Source organism: Dreissena polymorpha, chromosome 4, assembly GCF_020536995.1.
Source record: "Dreissena polymorpha isolate Duluth1 chromosome 4, UMN_Dpol_1.0, whole genome shotgun sequence".
Lineage (NCBI taxonomy): Eukaryota > Metazoa > Mollusca > Bivalvia > Myida > Dreissenidae > Dreissena > Dreissena polymorpha.
Genome location: NC_068358.1, coordinates 1,354,680 through 1,377,792, shown reverse-complemented (window position 1 = coordinate 1,377,792; position 23,113 = coordinate 1,354,680). Strand labels below are relative to the sequence as shown.

Here is a 23,113-nt window from a genome sequence, read left to right as displayed (position 1 = left end):
ACAAATACATAACATTTATGCAAATAGGCAAATCAGAGGTAAAGCATTCTCATGTCCCTGTATTTTAAAACGAGATGGCCAGTAAACATTCACTTGAGTCCACTTACACCAACTGTTGAACACTTGACATGGTGAGCTAGTTTTTGACCCAACTTGACCATATTCAAGTATGGCCTCCATTTAGCCAAGATAAATATTTTGACAAAATTTTATCAAGACGGAGTAATAACTCAGGCCAATAGAGTGGTAACAACATTATTTAAACAGGCCAATAGAGTGGTAACAACATTATTTAAACATTTGACTTTGTTACATAGTTTTTGGATGCAACCGACCCACATATAAACTAAACCTAGATATTGACAAAAAAAACTTTCTGACCAAGTTTTATCAAGCTCGAGTTATATATGTTGCGTCTGGAATAGTAAAAGTTTTGTAAACATTTTAACTAAAGGCCCCGGTTCTAGTCGTACATGCCCCAGATTTGGACTTGTTCTACATATTATCCAGATAAACATTCAGAAACTGTTTCACCTGTTATAACCTAGTGATCAAGTTTCATCAAGATTTAGTTATAAATGTGGTCGCAAAGTTTTCTAAAATTTGTCCTGACTCTGACTCTGCTTAGATATTTTCAATATAAACATTCTGACTAAGTTTTATCAAGATTGGATTAAAAGTTTGTCCTCTAGAGTGGTAGTAAGCTAAGTGACACTCAGCAGTATAATATACGCCAGGCACAGAGTGATCACAATAGTTTACCTTAAGCACTTAGTGCTCAGGTGAGCTATATTGGTCAAATATGAGATTAAAACAAGAGGGCCTGAAAGGCCCAAAGTCGCTCACCTGAGATAACAAGATATTATTGGGACAAACCTTCTGACCAAGTTTCATGAAGATTGGAAAATAAATGTGGCCTCTACAGTGTTAACAAGGCCTTACTATAGCCATATAAGGAATAATGCCCCGCCCATCAAAGCCATGTTTTTCAACCAACCGGCATCATTTTTGAACTCTTCCAAGATATTATTGGGATGAATCTTCTGACCAAGTTTCATGAAGATCAGACAGTAAATGTGGCCTCTAGAGTGTTAACAAGATTTTACTATAGCCATACATGTATATAGCCTTATAAGGAAAAATGCCCCGCCCTTTGGCAGCCATGTTTTTCAAGCAAAGGTTACCATTTTTCAACTCATCCAAGATATCATTGGGACAATTCTTCTGAGCAAGTTTCATGAAGATCAGAATATAAATGTGGCCTTTAGAGTGTTAACAAGGTTTAACTACAACCATATAAGGAAAAATGCCCCGCCCCCTGGCGGCCATGTTTTTCAACCAACTGGCATCATTTTCGAACTCGTCCAAGATATTATTGGGATGAATCTTCTGACAAAGTTTCATGAAGATCAGACAATAAATGTGGCCTCTAGAGTGTTAACAAAATTTTACTATAGCCATATATAGCCAAATAAGGAAAAATGCCCCGCCCCTTGGCAGCCATGTTTTTCAAGCAAACGTAACCATTTTCGAACTCATCCAAGATATTATTGAGACCAATCTTCTGACCAAATTTCATGAAGATTGGACAATAAATGTGGCTTCTAAAGAGTTAACAAGGCAAATGTTGACGGGAGACGCCGCACTACAGACAAAAGTCGATCACAAAAGCTAACCATGAGCAAGTTGTGCTCAGGTGAGCTAAAAAGTTGAGGTGTTGTTAAGACTGAATAAGACTTAATATGCAGCCACAACTGTTCACAGTTTCCAGCTAAGTCTGACCAGTCTTTCAGCAAGCAGATCATGCAATGAGTGGAAAAAAAAACTTGCTTTTGTCCGCATTACAATGTTGGCAGTTATTATTAAGTGGACTACTACAACAACATAACAGTTCAGCGTTTTCACAATTAAGAATTTATTGTCTAGTATAATGTAACATTTTCTACATGGAGAAGATGCGATCAGCTTGGAAACCTGCAAACAGAAAATAAGACATTAAAATGCATCAAAACAAGGGTCTCTGAAATTATTTTTAAATAAAATTCAGGCCCTTTTCAAAGAAAGGGATGGGTCAAAAACTTCAATTTTAATATATTAATAATATTGCTGATATTAAAACTGCCCCAAAAAATGAAACTGCCATTTATGAGAAGAGACCAAATGGAAAGGTATTTACATGCGTATGATGATCACCATTTTGTGTCACCCAACATTTATATTTCAGTTCTACACAAGCTCTTTTGAAATTGAAATAGGTAATCATAATTATTTTCAGCATTGTAAAAAGGGTCATGACTGAAAGGTTCACAATACACATACAAGAAAAGTTTACATCTTATTTGGTGACAAATATGATCAAAGAGACATTATTTTAACGCATTTAGGAGAGGACCACCATACAATGTCGCTAAAAAAATATTAAATGCTTAACCCTTGCTCTTTAAGAGAATACAATTTTAAAGTCTATATAAATCATGTGACCCCTTAATTCTTAGATTTTTGGCTATACTACCAGTAACCCCTTATGTGGTTCCAATGTTTACCCCAGTCGCATGATTTTTCAAAATTGGTAGAGGGCCACCATACCATGTTACACACCAAATACATGTATTAACCCCTGACCCCTTTGGTTTGAGAGAAGTTTTGTTGCATCATTTTCTATAAAACTATAAAAACATATAAAATGAGTGACCCCAGTGCATCACCAGTTTTGACCCCTGGGACATGATTTGAACAAACTTTGTAGAACAAATGGTGTTAAGTGCAGAATACCAAACCTCTTGGCCCTGCAGTTCCTGAGATTTGTCAAGTTTTAAATACATTCAAATAAGGTAAACAAGTAACTCCCAGGGTGGAGCTAATTTTGTTCCCTGGGTTCAAGCTGAACAAATTTTTTAGAGGACCATCATATGATGTTACCATACATTCATGTCCTGAGAATTTGCCATTTCATAAAAGAAGATTTTTAAAGTTAGATACTATATACCCGGTAAGTCTATAAAGATCTTGTGACCCCTGTGGTGGGGCTAGTTTTCACTCCAGGGGCATAATTTTAACAAACTTAGTAGGGGTTAAAACCATGATGTTAAACACCTAATATTAATCTCATAACCGGTGTGGTTTTAGAGAAGTTGTTTAAGTTTAAATAAAAACCACACACTAACGTGTGTGCTGATCTACATACGAGACAGACCCAAACAATTTGAACATCTTTTAAAGAGAGCGACCCAAGGATAAATCCATTGAAGTTTCACTTTAATCTGGCAAGGTTCAGCTGTTAGAAGACCTGGTTAACCGACCCACGCCCGCACTGAGAGACAACAGGGTATCTGTGAGCACTCTGTGCTAAGGTGAGCTACACAAAAAATATTTTTTATTTTTTTTTTGCACAAAACCAGAACTTTCAAGTGCAAATCAACTGATCAGCAGAGGAATCGCACACCCCAATTAAAACAATAATAGGACACTTAAGAATGTTCAGAGTCATAGACCACCTTAAGACAGAATTGCAGATTCAGAAATTTTACAGCCTTAGGGTCAAGAGTGATCTCCATCAGTGATCTACCTTAATCTTTTACCGCCTTAGATACGCATTTGGACTTGTTTTTTGTCCCTAAGAAAATCAAATTAAATTTAAAATCTTTTTTACTTGATTTAAGTTTTAAAGGCTGAATATCCATCCCTATGATCATGATGAGCAGCAAACAGCATGAAACCTGAGCAGACTGCGAGTTACTGCGGGTTAAGCCCAATGTGTCCTACCTAAATCCCAGGGATCTCTACAGACTCCTAACCCCCTTGGGCCTAGCGGAGATGTTAATGTAGGTCTGGTCGGTGATAGACACGATGTTAATGCCTGCCAACTGAAGACCCTTGATGGCAGCCTGAAACACGAATAATGCTTATGGACCGTGCTCTATGAAAAGAGGGTTTAATGAATGTGCGTAAAGTGTCGTCCCAGATTAGCCTGTGCAGTCCGTAAACTCTTCTCTTTACAATGTAAATAATCGGTGAAAAAAGCATAAAATAAAAAGAAAATGTGTTGGATCTGGTGGAATATCGATTTTAATTCACTCTTCATCATAGAAAATTGATATTTTCACTTGTGGCTGTGCCACTCATGAACATATTATTTTCTATGATCACTCGTGAATTAAAATTGACATTCCACCGAATCCAACAAATATCATACATATTTTAGCCGTTTAAATTTAACTAGTAAATAAAAACTCTAATTTTAGAAAGTAACACTACAGTTGTCCAAGCATCTAACAAGTCCTGTTTGTGCATGGTATAACAATCAGTAAGACTTCTTGTACCAAAACAAGACATAAGTGCATCTGTAATTAAGACCATAGTTGTAATGTATCTAAAAACAAGTCTGTTTGGACACACTTATAAACTAACACTTTGACCACAGTTTCTAATCTCTTTCCCACCCTGAATTGCAATCCCTATATTGAATTATGCGGGTGACCAGCATGTTGTATAGACATGAATATTTCTGAAAATAATCTGGAGGCCCACCACAACTATAAAGGACTATGGGCAAATGGACTCCAGCTCATTGTTATAAAAAAGGGCCCATGGGTAAGTGGAGTTCATCTAATATTTAGATAAAAATGTTGGTACATACCAAGCGCCCTTGTCCAAAGCCCCGCACAAGGACCCTGGCATTTTTGTAGCCTTTCTTTGTCAGGTCCTGAAACAGAAAAATGTCTTAAACAAGTGTTGCAACTGAAAATGCCTAATACCCTCAAAGTATCGTTTGACCCCAAAGTGTAGGAATGGCCTTTAAGGTTATGGAAAACAGACCCATTTTATCTAGTGATAGATGTCTAAACAGTAATCTTAATGTCTATTATTGATATATGCATTTTCATTACAGTCAATTTCATATAAATAGTTATTCTTTACAAAAGAAAATTAAACAAAGGTCATTTAAGAAAGAGATATGGTTCTTGTACTTCCCTTCAAAGTGTTTTTATATCCGCGATTACTCGCATGTATTTAATTATTAACATTAATACTCAGAGAATTTATATTGAATGTCATTATTATTTGAAACCTTTAATTCTTATTCATCTTTTAGCATCACTTTGACATTTTGTTTGAGTGAACATTAACAATATTTTGGATGTATGGTTATACACTTTAAATGACCTGTTTTTATGTTATTATTATTAAACAAAACAACACAGAAATTTTATTGTCAAAATAAAGATGGTTAAAAAACTATTCCAAAGCAATATCATAAATATCAAACTCAATTATGAATATATACAGAAAAGAAAAAAATCATTACATCTATACATACTTTATTTTACCTCAATACTTAAAACAATAGATGTGAAATCTTAGACAAGTGTGAACAAACAAGGTAATAACTCAATATGACCAAACATCAAACATTAATTAAGTGACTAAGGCCATCTGAGTCTATCACTCAAAAAGCAATCAAGCCAAGATTGTGCAATCTGTCAGTTCAAAGGTCATAGGTAAGGAGTGTGAGCTGTAATTCTGGGCTGTGGATAGCCTTGATGTCACAAATCACTTTCACAGTGACACAATGTCAATGACTGCCTATAAATTATATTAATCGAACTGAATTAGGCACATACATAATAAACCAGTAAAGATTCATTCAAACTAATAGAAAAGAAGTTTTTTTTAATTAACTAAAAAGGGTTTTATAAACCAATTTGATTTTTTTTTCAAAATGCTGTACTAGGGTTAGAAATCACTTAGCAAAGAATTATTAATGTTTGGTAGAGATAATCAAAAGAAACTGTCACTTGGAGTTTGGTACATGCTTAGTGCTTGAATGATATTAAGCAAGCACTAACCTGTGCTAAATACTAAGGGAAGTAAACCCACCTGAGTCAGAAGAGTTGCAGACTAAGGGAGATATTGCTTATTGGAACCTGGTACAAGTTGAGTGCTTGTCGACATTATACTAGCACTAGCCTGTGCTTGGATCTAAGAGCAACCATCGACACTGATCTCAAGGCAATATAGACTGCAGACTAAGAGACATATTGCTTATGGAGCCTGGTACAAGTTGAGTGCTTGTTGAAATTTTACTAGCACTAGCCTGTGCTTGGATCTAAGGGAAAAAATCAACACTGTTTTCAAGGAAATATAGACTGCAGGCTGAGTCACATTGCTTATTGGAACCAGGTACAAGTTGAGTGCTTGTTGAAATTATACTAGCACTAGCCTGTGCTTGGATCTAACGGAAAAATTCAACACTGTTTTCAAGGAAATATAGACCGCAGGCTGAGTCACATTGCTTATTGGAACCAGGTACAAGTTGAGTGCTTGTTGACATTATACTAGCACTAGACTGTGCTTGGATCTAGGGGGAACAAATCAACACTGTTTTCAAGGAAATATAGACTGCAGGCTGAGTCACATTGCTTATTGGAACCAGGTACAAGTTGAGTGCTTGTTGACATTATACTAGCACTAGCCTGTGCTTGGATCTAACGGAAAAATTCAACACTGTTTTCAAGGAAATATAGACTGCAGGCTGAGTCACATTGCTTATTGAAACCAGGTACAAGTTCAGTGCATGTTGGTATTATACTAGCACTAGCCTGTGCTTGGATCTAAGGGAAAAAATCAACACTGTTTTCAAGGAAATATAGACTGCAGGCTGAGTCACATTGCTTATTAGAACCTGGTACAAGTTGAGTGCTTGTTGACATTATACTAGCACTAGCCTGTGCTTGGATCTAAGAGCAACAATCAACACTGTCCTCAAGGAAATATAGACTGCAGGCTGAGTCACATTGCTTATTGGAACCAGGTACAAGTTGAGTGCTTGTTGACATTATACTAGCACTAATCTGTGCTTGTATCTGAGAGCAACAATCAACACTGTTCTCAAAAAATATAGACTGCAGACTGAGCGACATATTGCTTATTGGAACCTGGTACAAGTTGAGTGCTTGTTGGTATTATACTAGCACTAGCCTGTGCTTGGATCTAAGAGCAACCATCAACACTGATCTCAAGGCAATATAGACCGCAGACTAAGAGACATATTGCTTATGGAACCTGGTACAAGTTGAGTGCTTGTTGGTATTATACTAGCACTAGCCTGTGCTTGGATCTAAGAGCAACAATCAACACTGTCCTCAAGGAAATAAAGACTTCAGGCTGAGTCACATTGCTTATTGGAACCAGGTACAAGTTGAGTGCTTGTTGAAATTTTACTAGCACTAGCCTGTGCTTGGATCTAAGGGAAAAAATCAACACTGTTTTCAAGGAAATATAGACTGCAGGCTGAGTCACATTGCTTATTGGAACCAGGTACAAGTTGAGTGCTTGTTGACATTATACTAGCACTAGCCTGTGCTTGGATCTAAGGGAAAAAATCAACACTGTTTTCAAGGAAATATAGACTGCAGGCTGAGTCACATTGCTTATTGGAACCAGGTACAAGTTGAGTGCTTGTTGATATTATACTAGCACTAGCCTGTGCTTGGATCTAAGGGAAAAAATCAACACTTTTTAAAGGAAATATAGACTGCAGGCTGAGTTACATTGCTTATTGGAACCAGGTACAAGTTGAGTGCTTGTTGACATTATACTAGCACTAGCCTGTGCTTGGATCTAAGAGCAACAATCAACACTGTTCTCAAGGAAATATAGACTGCAGGCTGAGTTATATTGCTTATGGGAACCTAGTACAAGTTAAGTGCTTGTTGATGTTTTACTAGCACTAGCCTGTGCTTGGATCTAAGAGCAACAATCAACAATGTTCTCAAGGAAATATAGAGTGCAGACTGAGTCATATTGCTTATTGGAACCAGGTACAAGTTCAATGCTTGTTGACATTATACTAGCACTAGCCTGTGCTTGGATCTAAGTGCAACAATCAACATTGTTCTCAAGAAAATATACACTGCAGACAGAGAGACAAATTGCTTATTGGAACCTAGTACAAGTTGAGTGCTTGTTGACATTATACTAGCACTAGCCTGTGCTTGGATCTAAGAGCAACAATCAACACTGTTCTTAAGGAAATATAGACTGCAGAATAAAAGACAAATTGCTTATTGGAACCTGTCACAAGTTAAGTGCTTGTTGATATTATTCTAGCACTAGCCTGTGCTTGGATGTAAGAGCAACAATCAACACTGTTCTCAAGGAAATATAGACTGCAGACTGAGTCATATTGCTAATTGGAACCAGGTACAAGTTGAGTGCTTGTTGACATCATCCTAGCACTAGCCTGTGCTTGGATCTAAGAGCAACAATCAACACTGTTCTCAAGGAAATATAGACTGCAGAATAAGAGACAAATTGCTTATTGGACCCAGGTACAAGTTCAGTGCTTGTTGATATTACACTAGCACTAGCCTGTGCTTGGATCTAAGAGCAACAATCAACACTGTCCTCAAGGAAATATAGACTGCAGACTAAGAGACATATTGCTTATTGGAACCTGGTACACGTTGAGTGCTTGTTGACATTATACTAGCACTAGCCTGTGCTTGGATCTAAGAGCAACAAGCAACACTGTTCTCAAGGAAATATAGACTGCAGACTGAGTCATATTGCTTATTGGACCCAGGTACAAGTTCAGTGCTTGCTGACATTATACTAGCACTAGCCTGTGCTTGGATCTAAGAGCAACAATCAACACTGTTCTCAAGGAAATATAGACTGCAGACTGAGTCATATTGCTTATTGGACCCAGGTACAAGTTCAATGCTTGTTGACATTATACTAGCACTAGCCTGTGCTTGGATCTAAGAGCAACAATCAACACTGTTCTCAAGGAAATATAGACTGCGGACTGAGTCATATTGCTTATTGGACCCAGGTACAAGTTCAATGCTTGTTGACATTATACTAGCACTAGCCTGTGCTTGGATCTAAGAGCAACAAGCAACACTGTCCTCAAGGAAATATAGACTGCAGGCTGAGTTACATTGTTTATTGGAACCTGGTACACGTTGAGTGCTTGTTGACATTATAATAGCACTAGCCTGTGCTTGGATCTAAGAGCAACAATCAACTCTGTTCTCAAGGAAATATAGACTGCAGACTGAGTTACATTGCTTATTGGAACCAGGTACAAGTTCAGTGCTTGTTGACATTATACTAGCACTAGCCTGTGCTTGGATCTAAGAGCAACAATCAACACTGTTCTTAAGGGAATACAGACTGCAGGCTGAGTCATATTGCTTATGGAGCCTGGTACAAGTTGAGTGCTTGTTGATATTATACTAGCACTAGCCTGTGCTTGGATCTAAGAGCAACAATCAACTCTGTTCTCAAGGAAATCTAGACTGCAGACTGAGTTACATTGCTTATTGGAACCAGGTACAAGTTCAGTGCTTGTTGATATTATACTAGCACTAGCATGTGCTTGGATCTAAGAGCAACAAGCAACACTGTTCTCAAGGAAATATAGACTGCAGACTGAGTCATATTGCTTATTGGACCCAGGTACAAGTTCAGTGCTTGTTGACATTATACTAGCACTAGCCTGTGCTTGGATCTAAGAGCAACAATCAACACTGTTCTCAAGGAAATATAGACTGCAGACTGAGTCATATTGCTTATTGGACCCAGGTACAAGTTCAATGCTTGTTGACATTATACTAGCACTAGCCTGTGCTTGGATCTAAGAGCAACAATCAACACTGTTCTCAAGGAAATATAGACTGCGGACTGAGTCATATTGCTTATTGGACCCAGGTACAAGTTCAATGCTTGTTGACATTATACTAGCACTAGCCTGTGCTTGGATCTAAGAGCAACAATCAACACTGTCCTCAAGGAAATATAGACTGCAGGCTGAGTTACATTGTTTATTGGAACCTGGTACAAGTTGAGTGCTTGTTGACATTATAATAGCACTAGCCTGTGCTTGGATCTAAGAGCAACAATCAACTCTGTTCTCAAGGAAATATAGACTGCAGACTGAGTTACATTGCTTATTGGAACCAGGTACAAGTTCAGTGCTTGTTGACATTATACTAGCACTAGCCTGTGCTTGGATCTAAGAGCAACAATCAACACTGTTCTTAAGGGAATACAGACTGCAGGCTGAGTCATATTGCTTATGGAGCCTGGTAATTGTTGAGTGCTTGTTGATATTATACTAGCACTAGCCTGTGCTTGGATCTAAGAGCAACAATCAACTCTGTTCTCAAGGAAATCTAGACTGCAGACTGAGTTACATTGCTTATTGGAACCAGGTACAAGTTCAGTGCTTGTTGATATTATACTAGCACTAGCATGTGCTTGGATCTAAGAGCAACAATCAACACTGTTCTCAAGGAAATATAGACTGCAGAATAAGAGACAAATTGCTTATTGGACCCAGGTACAAGTTGAGTGCTTGTTGATATTACACTAGCACTAACCTGTGCTTGGATCTAAGAGCAACAATCAACACTGTTCTCGAGGAAATATAGACTGCAGAATAAGAGACGAATTGCTTATTGGAACCTGGTACAAGTTAAGTGCTTGTTGACATTATACTAGCACTAGCCTGTGCTTGGATCTCAGAGCAACAATCAACACTGTCCTCAAGGAAATATAGACTGCAGGCTGAGGGACATATTGCTTATTGGAACCTAGTACAAGTTAAGTGCTTGTTGACATTATACTAGCACTAGCCTGTGCTTGGATCTAAGGGCAACAATCAACAATGTTCTAAAGGAAATAAAGACTGCAGAATAAGAGACAAATTGCTTATTGGAACCTGGTACAAGTTCAATGCTTGTTGACATTATACTAGCACTAGCCTGTGCTTGGATCTAAGAGCAACAATCAACAATGTTCCCTAGGAAATATAGACAGCAGGCTGAGTCATATTGCTTATTGGAACCAGGTACAAGTTCAGTGCTTGTTGACATTATACTAGCACTAGCCTGTGCTTGGATCTAAGAGCAACAATCAACACTGTTCTTAAGGGAATATAGACTGCGTCTGAGTCATATTGCTTATTGGAACCTGGTACAAGTTCAATGCTTGTTGACATTATACTAGCACTAGCCTGTGCTTTGATATAATAGCAATAATCAACACTGTTCTCTATGAAATATACATGCAGACTGCAGGCTGAGTCATATTGCTTTTTGGAGCCTGGTACAATTTGCTTGCTTGTTGATAGTTTACTAGCACTAGCCTGTGCTTGGATCTCAAGGAAAAAAATACTGCAGAGGGATACATATATTGCTTAATGCAACCTTGTGCAGGTTGTGTGATTGTTGATATTAAACTAGCACTAGCCTGTGCTTGGATCTAAGAGCAACACACAACACTGTTGTTGTTTTATTATGGAAATATAGATTGCTGAATAAGACACATATTTCTTTTTGGAGCATGGTGCAAGTTGAGTGCTTTTTGATAATTAACTAGCACTAGCCCCTGCTAATATGTATATCTTATGGTAACAATCAACACTGATCTGTAAGAAATATAGATTGCCAACTAAATGACTTATTGCAACTTTGCACAAGTGTTGTACTTGTTGATATTAACTGATCCCAGCGAAATATAGACTGAATGACACATTGCTTATTGCAACCTGGTACCATGTGTTTGCTTGTAGACATTAACTAGCCTGCACTTGGACCTTAAAATAATATTCAACACTGATTGTTGAAAACATAAACATAGACTGCAAACTTACTGACACAGCTTATTGAAAGCTGGTATGTGATTTGTGCTTTAAGATGTTTGCATAGTATTAGAATATGCTTGGCTCCACCGGCAATATTATACACATATTTCGAGGAAATATAGACTGCAGAATGAAATACATATTGTATACTTGAACTTGGTAAAACGCCTATCTAATGTAAATATAAACTGCAAATGCATATAAACAACATTGACCAACACCAATACCATTGTGAATGAACTCACCAAACCCATCGCAAAACCAACAGTCTGTCCACATACTGCAGTCTTTTTCTTAGAATTTTTAAATCCGACACGGCCCTGGTGAAAAGAAAAAACACAAGTGAACACCTCATATTATGATTATGATTGTAAACAAGAGGTGCTCACCTAAGTTCACTGACATCAATTTCTGAATGGACTAGTCAATCTAGTTTTGGTCTCACTTGACCACACTTGACCAAGATTTTAACATGGCCTTCATAAGGTGAACACAATGTTTTCTGACCAAGGTTAATTCAGACTGGAAGCTAGTTTTAAAAAGCATCTGACCCAGTTACAAACTCGTCCTAGATATTGTCAAGATAATCATACTTCCAAGTTTCATCATGCTTGAGTCGTAAATGATGCCGCTAGAGTGGTACGATTAACAAAAATTAAATCTAGTGATTTAGTTTCTAGATGCATGTGATCCAGATTGGAAGATTGCCTAAGATTTGTCAAGATAAACATAATGAGTAAGTTTCATAAAGATCGAGTCGTAAATGTGTCCGCTATAGTAGTAACAAGATTTTCTAAGCTTTTGACCTCATGACCAATTTTTTTATGGACATGAATCAGAAAAGTATTCTTTTCAATATTTATCAAGATTAAATAAACCATGTTGCCTGTAAAGTGGTAACAAGGTCTAAGGTTTGGCCTGGCGACCTAGTTTTTGGATACATCTTATCCACATTCAAATACATAATTGATATTTGCCAGCTATAAATACAGACCAAGTTTCATCAAGATTGGATGCAAAATGTGGCCTCTAGACTGGTAACGAGCTATAAGTTGACACACTGTACACTGCACACCATCGGGCATAGGGTGATCACAATAGCTTACATTGATCACTTTGTGCTTTCGTGAGCAGAAAAATGCAACCATAATACAAGAGAACCGCATAACGGGTGCCACACTCAGGCTGCGGGTGCAGTTTTGAATAAATAAAAGCTTGAAAGAATTAAAAAAAAATTTAGAAGTCACAGTGACCTTGACCTTTGACCTAGTGACCCAAAATTGGGTGTGGCATGTAGAACTCATCAAGGTGCAGCTACATATGAAGTTGAAGGTTGAAACATTTTGATTTAAGAGCCAATGTTCAAAACCTTGGCAAAATGTTACATTTTAGCACGACGCGGACGGCGGACACAACGCCGGACACGACGAGCTGGCTATGACAATACCTTGGGTTTTCTCAGAAAACAGCCGAGCTAATAAAATTAATAAGATATTCTTTTAACACTTAGATTCTTCACAATTTTGCTCGTCACTTTTTAAAATACATGTAACATAACAGTATATGTTTGCATTTATACCTATTATAAATTGTTATTACATACAAGGCTAGAGAAAAGAATGCCTGTGAATTTTTAACGGACTGCACCATACAGTCTCGAGACTTACTGACCCGGAAAAATGTGTCTAGTTTGGATTTGACTGCCTGAAATAAATAATCCTACTTACCCCTGACTGTATGGACAATGCTTTATCTACAAAATAAATTTGACACCTCTTAAACTGACATACCCGGTATAATTACATTTTTTTAATTAAAATATATTTAAGTTTGTATGTGCAGCCTAGTATGACGTGCATCGTTTCAAGGCAAGCTCATCAAGTATTTGCATCTTTTCTCATCATAACATTTTTCTAACATATCAGATGGTTAATTATCCTAAAAAAAGATCAGTATGTAAATAAAAATGTTTTCAAGTGATTTATTTTGGAAATAACAAGTTCCATTACTTAAAATATACAATTGCAAGGTCACAAATATAATTTTAAACAAGGTTTTGACAGTATTACAAGCTATACAGGTGTCCACAACTTATGAAAAAAATAATAATGTGTATTACAATCATATTGACAGTTTTCTGTACTTGTGTAATGTTTCATAATTTGATATTCACTTCTCATTGCAGTATTAATGTTTAGGCATTAACAAGACTTCGACCTCTGGTGAAAGAATGTTGAGCACCAAAGGCTAATAGTAATGAAACAGTGATATAGCTTTTGACCTAGTGTGAAAAACATAATCGTAATTCTCAAATTGCCCTTAATAAGAATACTGTCCAACCCCTCAAAGCGGTCACCTGTGTTTATGGTCACCTAGCTAAAGTGTTCAGTCTTGATTACTCCCAACAAAATCATTCTATATTGCACCTCAGTATCACAGTCACCTTGATATTAACAGCCAGTATATTTCACTCCATAAGGCCATTTTCACCTGTGTTAAGAAGTCATTTCGAGGTGCAAAAAGTAAACACACAAATCAAACTGTTTTGTTGTCTCTTACCTGTTTCAAGGCTATATAATTTGATTGTGATAATTGCCTTGGATGTAATAAATGCAGCCCACTATAAGAAAATACATTTAGTGAAATAAATGTGTATATAATGCTACTTCAGGGCCACATTATAGGTAAAATGACACTGGATGAAATCATTTATACATTATGAAAAAAAAATAAAATAATAATGTATTCATCTTAAAATTAATACTTATATAAACAAGACTATTGCCAAGCAATATATGTCCCCTACCGGCTCCACCATTGTCAGAAATTTCCAACATTGTCAGAATTTTTTATATTTTTGTTTATATATTTGTTGCCATACAACCAGAATTTTTGACGTATGAACAAAATGAAATGACGTGCATAATGTCCATATTGCCATCTTTCCATGTTTCAAGTTTCATGAAAAAATATGAAGAAATTTTCAAGTTATCGCAGGATCCAGAAAAGTGTGACAGTCAGACTCACAGATAGACTCACAGACACACAGAGCGCAAACCATAAGTCCCCTTTCGTCTGTAGGGGACAAAAATGTCAAAATATATAAACCATTCCACTCATTTAGTTAATAATAACCAGTATGCTTACTGTTCACATAGGCACCTCCTTTTGTATTCTGAGGGGTTGCTATAATATGAACTGTTGGCAGTTGATGAAATGGAACACCGTCTACATGCAAATCATGGATGCGAGCTGTGGGAAAATAGTTTCCAGGTCTGAAATATGAGTGTTTAAAACAAATATTATTTTTTATCCATAAATGTAAGAAACAATTTTTCTCAATGCAATCAGACTAAATAATCTTTTAAATGTGATAGTTAACATGTTTGAAAACTTGAAATCACATGCCTTAAGTTAGTATATTCACCCTTTATGCCATTTTCAACAGCAACAAACCAAAACTACATGTATCTTTACCAGTAAAACGTACTCTTGATATTTTCTTACATGAACAGTATTTCGTTGAAGAACAATAGATAAATATATGTCATATAAATAACACAAGTGAAACCATCAAACTGGTAACAGATACAATAAGAACTCGGAACTCACCGTCTTTCCTCATCAGGAAAAACAAACTCCTTCTTAACCACTGGTTGTTTAGATGTTAAATCAGCTTGGTAATTTATAAGCTCTTTTGTCAGCTCAAGAGTAGTGTCAATGTCAGATGCAGTGTTTTCAACTGCTGCTGCAGATTTTTGGTCTTGATCATCAGAAGAAGTGTTTTTAGCAGACTGCTGTTGAGATTTGCTACTTTCTGGGAGAGAAGGGTCAGTTGTGTACAAATTCTTCAGAATCAAGTTTTGTGACGTTTTAGCCTGTGTCACAGCTGAAAGTCAATACAAACAAGATGTGTTTGTGAAACACAATGTCCCCCTATATGACGTTTGACCTTGAAGGATGACCTTGACCTTGACCCTTCACCACTCAAAATGTGCAGCTCCTTGAGATACACACGCATTTCAAATATAAAATTGCTAGCTTCAATATTGCAGAAGTGACATTACATGAGCAATTTTGACCCATATATTTGACCTTGAAGGATGACCTTGACCTTTCACCACTCAAAATGTGCAGCTCCATGAGATACACATGCATGCCAAATATCAAGTTGCTATCTTCAATATTGCAAAAGTATTCATAAAATAAGCGATTTGGGCCACATATATTTTACCTCTGACCTTGAAGGATGACCTTGACCTTGACCTTTCACCACTCAAAGTGTGCGGCTCCATGAGATACACATGCATGCCAAATATCAAGTTGCTATCTTCAATATTGCAAAAGTATTAATAAAATGAGCGATTTTGGCCACATATATTTGACCTCTGACCTTGAAGGATGACCTTGACCTTTCACCACTCAAAATGTGCAGCTCCATGAGATACACATGCATGCCAAATATCAAGTTGCTATCTTCAATATTGCAAAAGTATTCATAAAATGAGCGATTTTGGCCACATATATTTGACCTCTGACCTTGAAGGATGACCTTGACCTTTCACCACTCAAAATGTGCAGCTTCATGAGATACACATGCATGCCAAATATGAAGTTGCTATCTTCAATATAGCAAAAGTTATTGCAAAATGTTAAAGTTGGCGCAAACCAACCAACAGACCAACAGACAGGGCAAAAACAATATGTCCCCCACTACTATAGTGGGGGACAAAAAAATTGTGTCTGATAAATACAAAGGAACATTATTGGTTTCTTTCTCATACTTTACTTTAGAATATGCATACATGAGCATCTGCCAATGTTTCATTGGCCAAACATAATAAGGCCAAAAAAAAACATTGTGGTTCAAGTAACATTGAAAAAATTTCTAGGTAGGGTAGGTTGATTTTTATTTTTATTTTTTTTTATTTTCTCCAGACAAGGTGCCTGTTTTTAAAAAGCATTTTATGCTGATGGTTTTCACATTAAACCTCAATGTTCACCATAACACAAATTACACCCATACTTTCCATGCAAAGTTCTACATGTCTGCATAATTTTCGCGCGCTTTTTATTGAGACAAAGGATAAAGCACTGTTTATTTGACACTAGAATTTGTAAATGTCGCGTAATCATTAAAATTCAGAAAGCGCGATTCGGATTACAAATTGAATAATGCTCATTTGAGAATAAAACGAATCATTTACAGCAGGTTATTTTTTGCCTACTTTGGGAAAAGGAGTCTGACCAAATTGGGAATTTTTTATCAACAAAATTGTCCATTTTGGGAATTTTTGCTTCGATGAAACAGCTCATTTTGGGAAAACATTGTGAATTTATCATGCTTAAATAAGTCAGAGGTTTAACAAATATTTTTTTTTTTGTTATTTTGACATTTAATGAAGGTAAGCATCAGTTGATGAGTCAGTTTGGTTTGTGTGAATGTGTGAATGTGCTGTGAAATGGTTCATGGTGCTAAATCCTCACTCAACCACAGCAGTGCTTGTTGGTATAATACACATCAGCTAGACGAGTTGGAACATTAATAAACTAATAATCATAAGTCAGAAGACGATTCTTAAAAAAAAAAAATGTTTTTGTTTTTTTGAAATTGAAAATTTTTGTTAAACTTTTGGTTTGGGATCAGGTCCGTTTGCATTGGGAATGCCTCCGTTTTCCGGAGGCGCAGGCAGTGCTGAAAAACCCCTGTACAGTTGTGCATAATAAATTCAACGATAATTTGTTAAAGCGCATTATGTGTCAAATAAATGTTTTGACCACATTATGCATGAAATGCACAATATCCATGAGGATTTCACACGGTTGCCATCATCTGTCTTCTAAGTAAGTGGCTGAGATTTCATCATGGAGGTGTACACCGTAGGGACTGATGAGTGTATTAGATAACAAAGCCAACAAACTGCCATAAAACAGGGCCCTCTCTTCACTTTGTGGGATTGGGGCCAGGGCCCTTAGAGGGGGGAATTTCGTGTCATTTTGGACGAAAAGGGGAATTTTAGAAGATCTTTTCACCAACCATTCAACACCTAAAATTGCTATATTTTAATGTGATTTACATAAATATACATTTAATCAAAGGTTAGTAGCACAATACCAGCTGGCAACATAGGTATAAAAGTACTTTTTTCATGGGGGAAGCCGCCGATATATTCGGCGGTAAAAAGTGCCAAACAAGGGCCCCTTTAAAATCACACACTTATGAAAATTACGTCACTTGTCTGCATGATTTTACTGCAGGTACAGGTATGACTGCTTACGAGTGTTGTTGCTCATTCAAAGCATGCGCTCTCGTTGACCAATATCGATTTTCCATAACAACTACGATCTGCCTTAAGGCGGGCTTTAGGTGGGTAAAGAGATACGTGACATAATTGACAGAGGATCATAAATCGGCTCTCACAATTTTCGCCTAAGTTGATATCGCTTTTATATTTTTTCTACCAGAAAACGGTAAAAAAAGTTAAAGGTCAGCACAGCCAATACAAACTTTTGGGTTGGCGCATTTTCCTAGGTAGGGTCGGGTGACCCGAACCACAACATTTTTTTAGGCCTAATGAACTATTTTTCTTCAAATGTTTATGGAAGTTGTGTTTAAGGCACATGGTTTGACAGAATGCTTAAAAGCCAATTTGAACAATTATGCTTAACAGATTATTAGGTGTTAAAATTCATTATGTAAATGCAGAAGACAGTTTAGATGACATTTGTCAACCATGCTGATGATACATAATTGTTACTGCAGTGTATAAGGTACTACCATATTTCAAATGTATAACTTTATGATTTCTGTTCAAAATTAGCCCTTGTCAAATGTGTGAAATACATACCTGGACTAGCTATTCTTTGCAAAACTGTGCATGTGTACGGACTTCGGAACAAACTAACCAGTGATCGCAGCATCTTCAATCTACAGATACAAGACAAAATTATAAAATAATAAAAAGATTACGGAATTATTACATAATTTTGATTTTTTTAACATCTCTGCAAATAGTACATGAGCTATCAGCGACATCCGATTTAAACACATCCGAAAACCAATGCAGCGGATGAAAGTGAAATTGTATTCCTATTAGCAACTATAACTTAATTGAATTGTTACCTATATTTAAGAAACTCGAGATCTTATTAGTAACTATATGCTGTTTAAGTTGATTTTTCGGCAATACGTGACCAAACGTCTGTGAATCAGACCAGTGTCCTTGTTGTTGTTGTTGTTGTTGCTCTAGCTAGTGATTTGAAATGTTATTGGTTTATAAAAAAACACGAATGGCTACATTACACTAGATTATATGTGATAATGAAATAGCAGACGACAACAAACATGCAGAAATTTGATTGGTTCCGAGCACGGCAGAACTTGAAATTAGCAAACAGTATCCGAAAAAATGAACATACAACAAACATAGAGTTCCGACATTAACCGAAAAGTTTGAGCATACGACAAACATAGAGTTGCGACATTTCAAGCATCCGTTACGCCTTCTACCAAAGGCAACAGGAATATGCAAGTTAAGGCAAAAACTTCAAATAACTTTGATATTTCTCATTTGAATAACCCATACTGTAAGTCAATACGAATTGCGTATGTAAGCACATCACATATTGAAAAACAAAAATGAGGAAGCTGTTTTGTTCAAGTATATCTAAATTATGATAATTAAGCGAGGTTTGCGATTAAAAATAGATTCACGACCCACCACGATCATTTTCAAAATGAATTGTAACTCTTTTCTTATTACATATTAATTTGAATACATTTTAAATTACCCATTTTTTGTTCAATTAATTTTATTTAGTAAGCTATTGTGTTTACAAAATTTTAAGGGGCCTTGTCATGTTTTGGCAAATGGACACAATTAAAAAAAATGTTTCAGATTCGTAAATTGTCGTTGTAGTTTTGATATTTGTGAGGAAACAGCACCACTAAACATTTACCATGCTCTAAAATATCCATTATGTGCATCTTTTGACGATTTAAAAACCTAAAAATTATAAAGCGTTGCAACGCGAAACGATTGAATAATTTGGAGAGTTCTGTTGTTGTCCTTATATTTTGGGATAGTAAGTGGATTTCTTATATAAAGTATAAAATGCAGCACTCATTGTATGTGCACGGTTGGCCGAGTGGTCTAAGCGATAGACTTTCACTCTGTGCGCCAGTGGTTCGAGTCCAGTTGACGGTTACCTTTGTTCTTTCTTAATTTTTTTCGTGTGTTTTTTTAAAATGCTTTTTAGATCCCATGTTTATATTTATCAAAATAAAGCAGTTAATGAAAAACTTCAATACATGATAAAATCTCTGAAAAGGCCCCATCAACATCCTCTCTTTGCATATACCGATTCAAATATAGCTACGATATAATATGTATGACAAAAATAATGTCTTAATTATTTCAATATATAAAATTTCGTTGACAATTTTCCTTTTTTAAATACACATGCAAATGTCAGGAATACGTTTCATATCGACCTTTCAGTCATTTAATTTTGACACTCTTAAAGTGCATTCAACTTCAAGTCATGAGCATTTTATCGCGGATAATTTGAACAGACCATGTTGATCAGAGTGACGTTCGCTATTAATTTGAAATAAATGTTTTTGTATGTATGGCTATTCATATTATGTAAACAAATTCCTATATTCTAAGCTCATTTAATGATCCGCATATTTAACCAGCGCACGTTAAGTGTTTTTATTTTAATAAATGCGCTTTTAAATGTACCAAATGCTGGATTCTTCGCTGCATGCATAATGCCCATAATACCAACTCGCTTCTAGTGTTATGTATTTAATAAATATTGTAAAGACAATGCTTACCATGCATTCATTACTTAAGCAGAGTTTACGCGTGGAAAGAGCGTTATCAGAGCAGGGGGATTAAGAGACTCAATAGTGTGCACGCGCATCACCCGTCGCCCAAATTGATCATGCGCCCAAAATGACAACATAGCAACGACCCTTTAATCAATGACGAATTGGCTAGTTGTCTAATATTTCAGTTGTATACAAAACGCATGGTTCTATAATCAGCTCAACCTTATTTAAAGCACCGATGGATTGACAACATTCATATAAATTGTTTTATTATACTAGTATATGACATACACAGCTTTACAATAACGTTCTAACAGGTGAACGTTTTAGGAGCAGCCGCCGAAGAACTACAATATCAATGTAAACATCATAATTGTCCGTGCCACTTTTGCAATCAACAGTGACATTTAATAAAGATAGCTTTACAATAGTAGTGTTGTCTTCTGCTATCTCCTCCTCATCTTCATTTTCAGCAACATCCTCGCCGTCGTCTTCATAAATCCTCCTCCTTATCGGCTACATCAGCAACAATAGCAACGGTGTCATTTCATTAATCATTCTAACGCATCATAGTAAATTACCATGATCTTCGTAGCATAAAAATAAAGCTGAAACATTTCCTTTTTTCTGAACACCAACATGAGTGTGCAAATCAACTGTATGCCATCCCATCCTGACAATATCAAAACAATACTTCATAAGCTAGCGTCACATGTATGGCATACCATTCATAATGGAAGTTATCCCCTACATTACAGTAAAACGCGGTTCATGATAGATGGTACGTGTCATCTCGTCATGCGGCAATAATCAAAGCAGTAAGCCACCTTCTATTGGCATAGAATCATATTTCAGCGATTTATTGTGATAAATTATATGCGAATAGCCAGGGATTATTGCTGATATGTAAACATGGCAAAAAATATTCGAGCCTCGGGACAGTTACCTACCAAATGGCCTTTGAAAGGAATTAAAAGCACTTGAACAAATCTGAGTAAACAATTCAAACGTATCAATCAGTATTTTCAAAAGTAAATGTAGCCCGAGACAGGGAGACGTGTTATGAATTTAACAAGTTGTTAAACTATCGGTCCTTTAAATCTGATTACTAAGTATGTGTTTACTTTGAATATGCGTATAATATAACGAGTTCAGTCCTCTTACAAGAACAACTTTAGCCCAAAAAACCATCGCTGACTTTTTAGAAAGATGATAAACATTAATGCCATCCATTATGAAGTTCCTTGTATGACAACATTCCAAATTACCTGTAAGATCTTCAATAAGCCTGACGCACTTTTAATCTGCTACTTTGATTTTGTTATTTAAAACATATAGCCATAATCCGTATAAAGGCACCAAACCCGAAAATGTTATACATATGCAAGGCATAGATAATTTTGTGAAAACAGAATATTTATCAATGTTAACCAAGTGTCATTGTCGTTTTTAAGCATGTTTTGTCATAGATGACTGTTGTGGTTTAGTTTGTACACCAGAACAAGTGAATCAACAGAGAGAATATAATTCACTCATAGTTACTTACGATTATTAGGCAATACATTTAGACCATTCAAACGAGGTACAGAAACTGCATGCAGGGTGTTCGTGTCGATATTGACATAAGTTAAAAAATCAGTTTTTGTTGTTAACTGAAATGCCCTGTGTATCGCCAAAGAATTATCGTGTTTTATATCAAACAAATTTACTTTGCTATTGAAACGTAGTTGTGAGCCTGTATAAAGCAAGACAAGTTTTAAGAGATAAAAACGTTCTACCGGCAATATACTCAAAATTTGTATTTACTTGTGACATAATGGATTGTCTAAGTAAACACATTTTCAACTACGGCACGGCTTATTTCTCGTCGGCTTGTTAATTTGATGCAAGTTTAATTGATTGCTTAAGTGTCAATATATATTATCCTGTAGGTTGGCAAGTACTTAAAAGTGATCATTTAAAAGAATACTTAAATTAACAGACCGCCGACTACATGTTCTTTCTAAATAATGATATCTCCAATACATCATTAATGAATACGGGAACCAACAATAAGCATTCAATAAAGACCGTTGTTTAGCTGTCACGTAGAATAAACAAACATTGCTTGCTGAACACGTCTATTTACCTGAGACGAATGTAAGCCGCTGTGCATTTTGACTTTTTTGGTACGTACAAGAATCCGAAGTAAAACGAGGTGATATTACTTTATAAGTAGATCTGAAATTTAAAACCGCATAAGGTACATTATGTTTAAGTTGTCATTACTGCTCAGTTTTATTTTTAATAAAAGAAAATCCATCGCATGAAATAAAGCATTTTATTTTATTTCGGGAGAACAGTTGTTTTAGAAGATGTCGTTTGAATAAAATGCTCGACAAAAATAACAACGTAAATCGAACGACATGCAGATAAAGACCCCAAAAGCTACGGTAGCATAGAGGTAACATTCTCTTTTATTAATTGCACTCCTCTTTTTTTTTTAAATTGCACTCCTCTTTTTTCTATCTCGTGGACACGACTTACAATCTCGTGGCCACGAGTTAGCTGTGTCGTGGCCTTGAGTTACTAAGTCGAGGCCACGAGATACAAAAAAGAGGAGTGCAAAACTAAATAAAAGA

General features: G+C 36.2%; 1 protein-coding gene across 1 annotated transcript; it reads right to left on the bottom strand.

The window, feature by feature from the left end:
• Positions 1-1,895: 1,895 nt before the first annotated feature.
• Positions 1,896-18,914, bottom strand: LOC127876205 (28S ribosomal protein S11, mitochondrial-like). The gene is made up of 9 exons (XM_052421261.1): positions 18,777-18,914; positions 18,502-18,581; positions 15,266-15,542; positions 14,801-14,928; positions 13,381-13,406; positions 11,899-11,973; positions 4,637-4,702; positions 3,763-3,884; positions 1,896-1,974 (listed from the first exon to the last, which is right to left on the bottom strand). The coding sequence occupies exons 2-8, from the start codon at positions 18,572-18,574 to the stop codon at positions 3,780-3,782; spliced, it is 750 nt and encodes a 249-aa protein (XP_052277221.1). The 5' UTR covers positions 18,575-18,581; positions 18,777-18,914; the 3' UTR covers positions 1,896-1,974; positions 3,763-3,779.
• Positions 18,915-23,113: the final 4,199 nt, after the last annotated feature.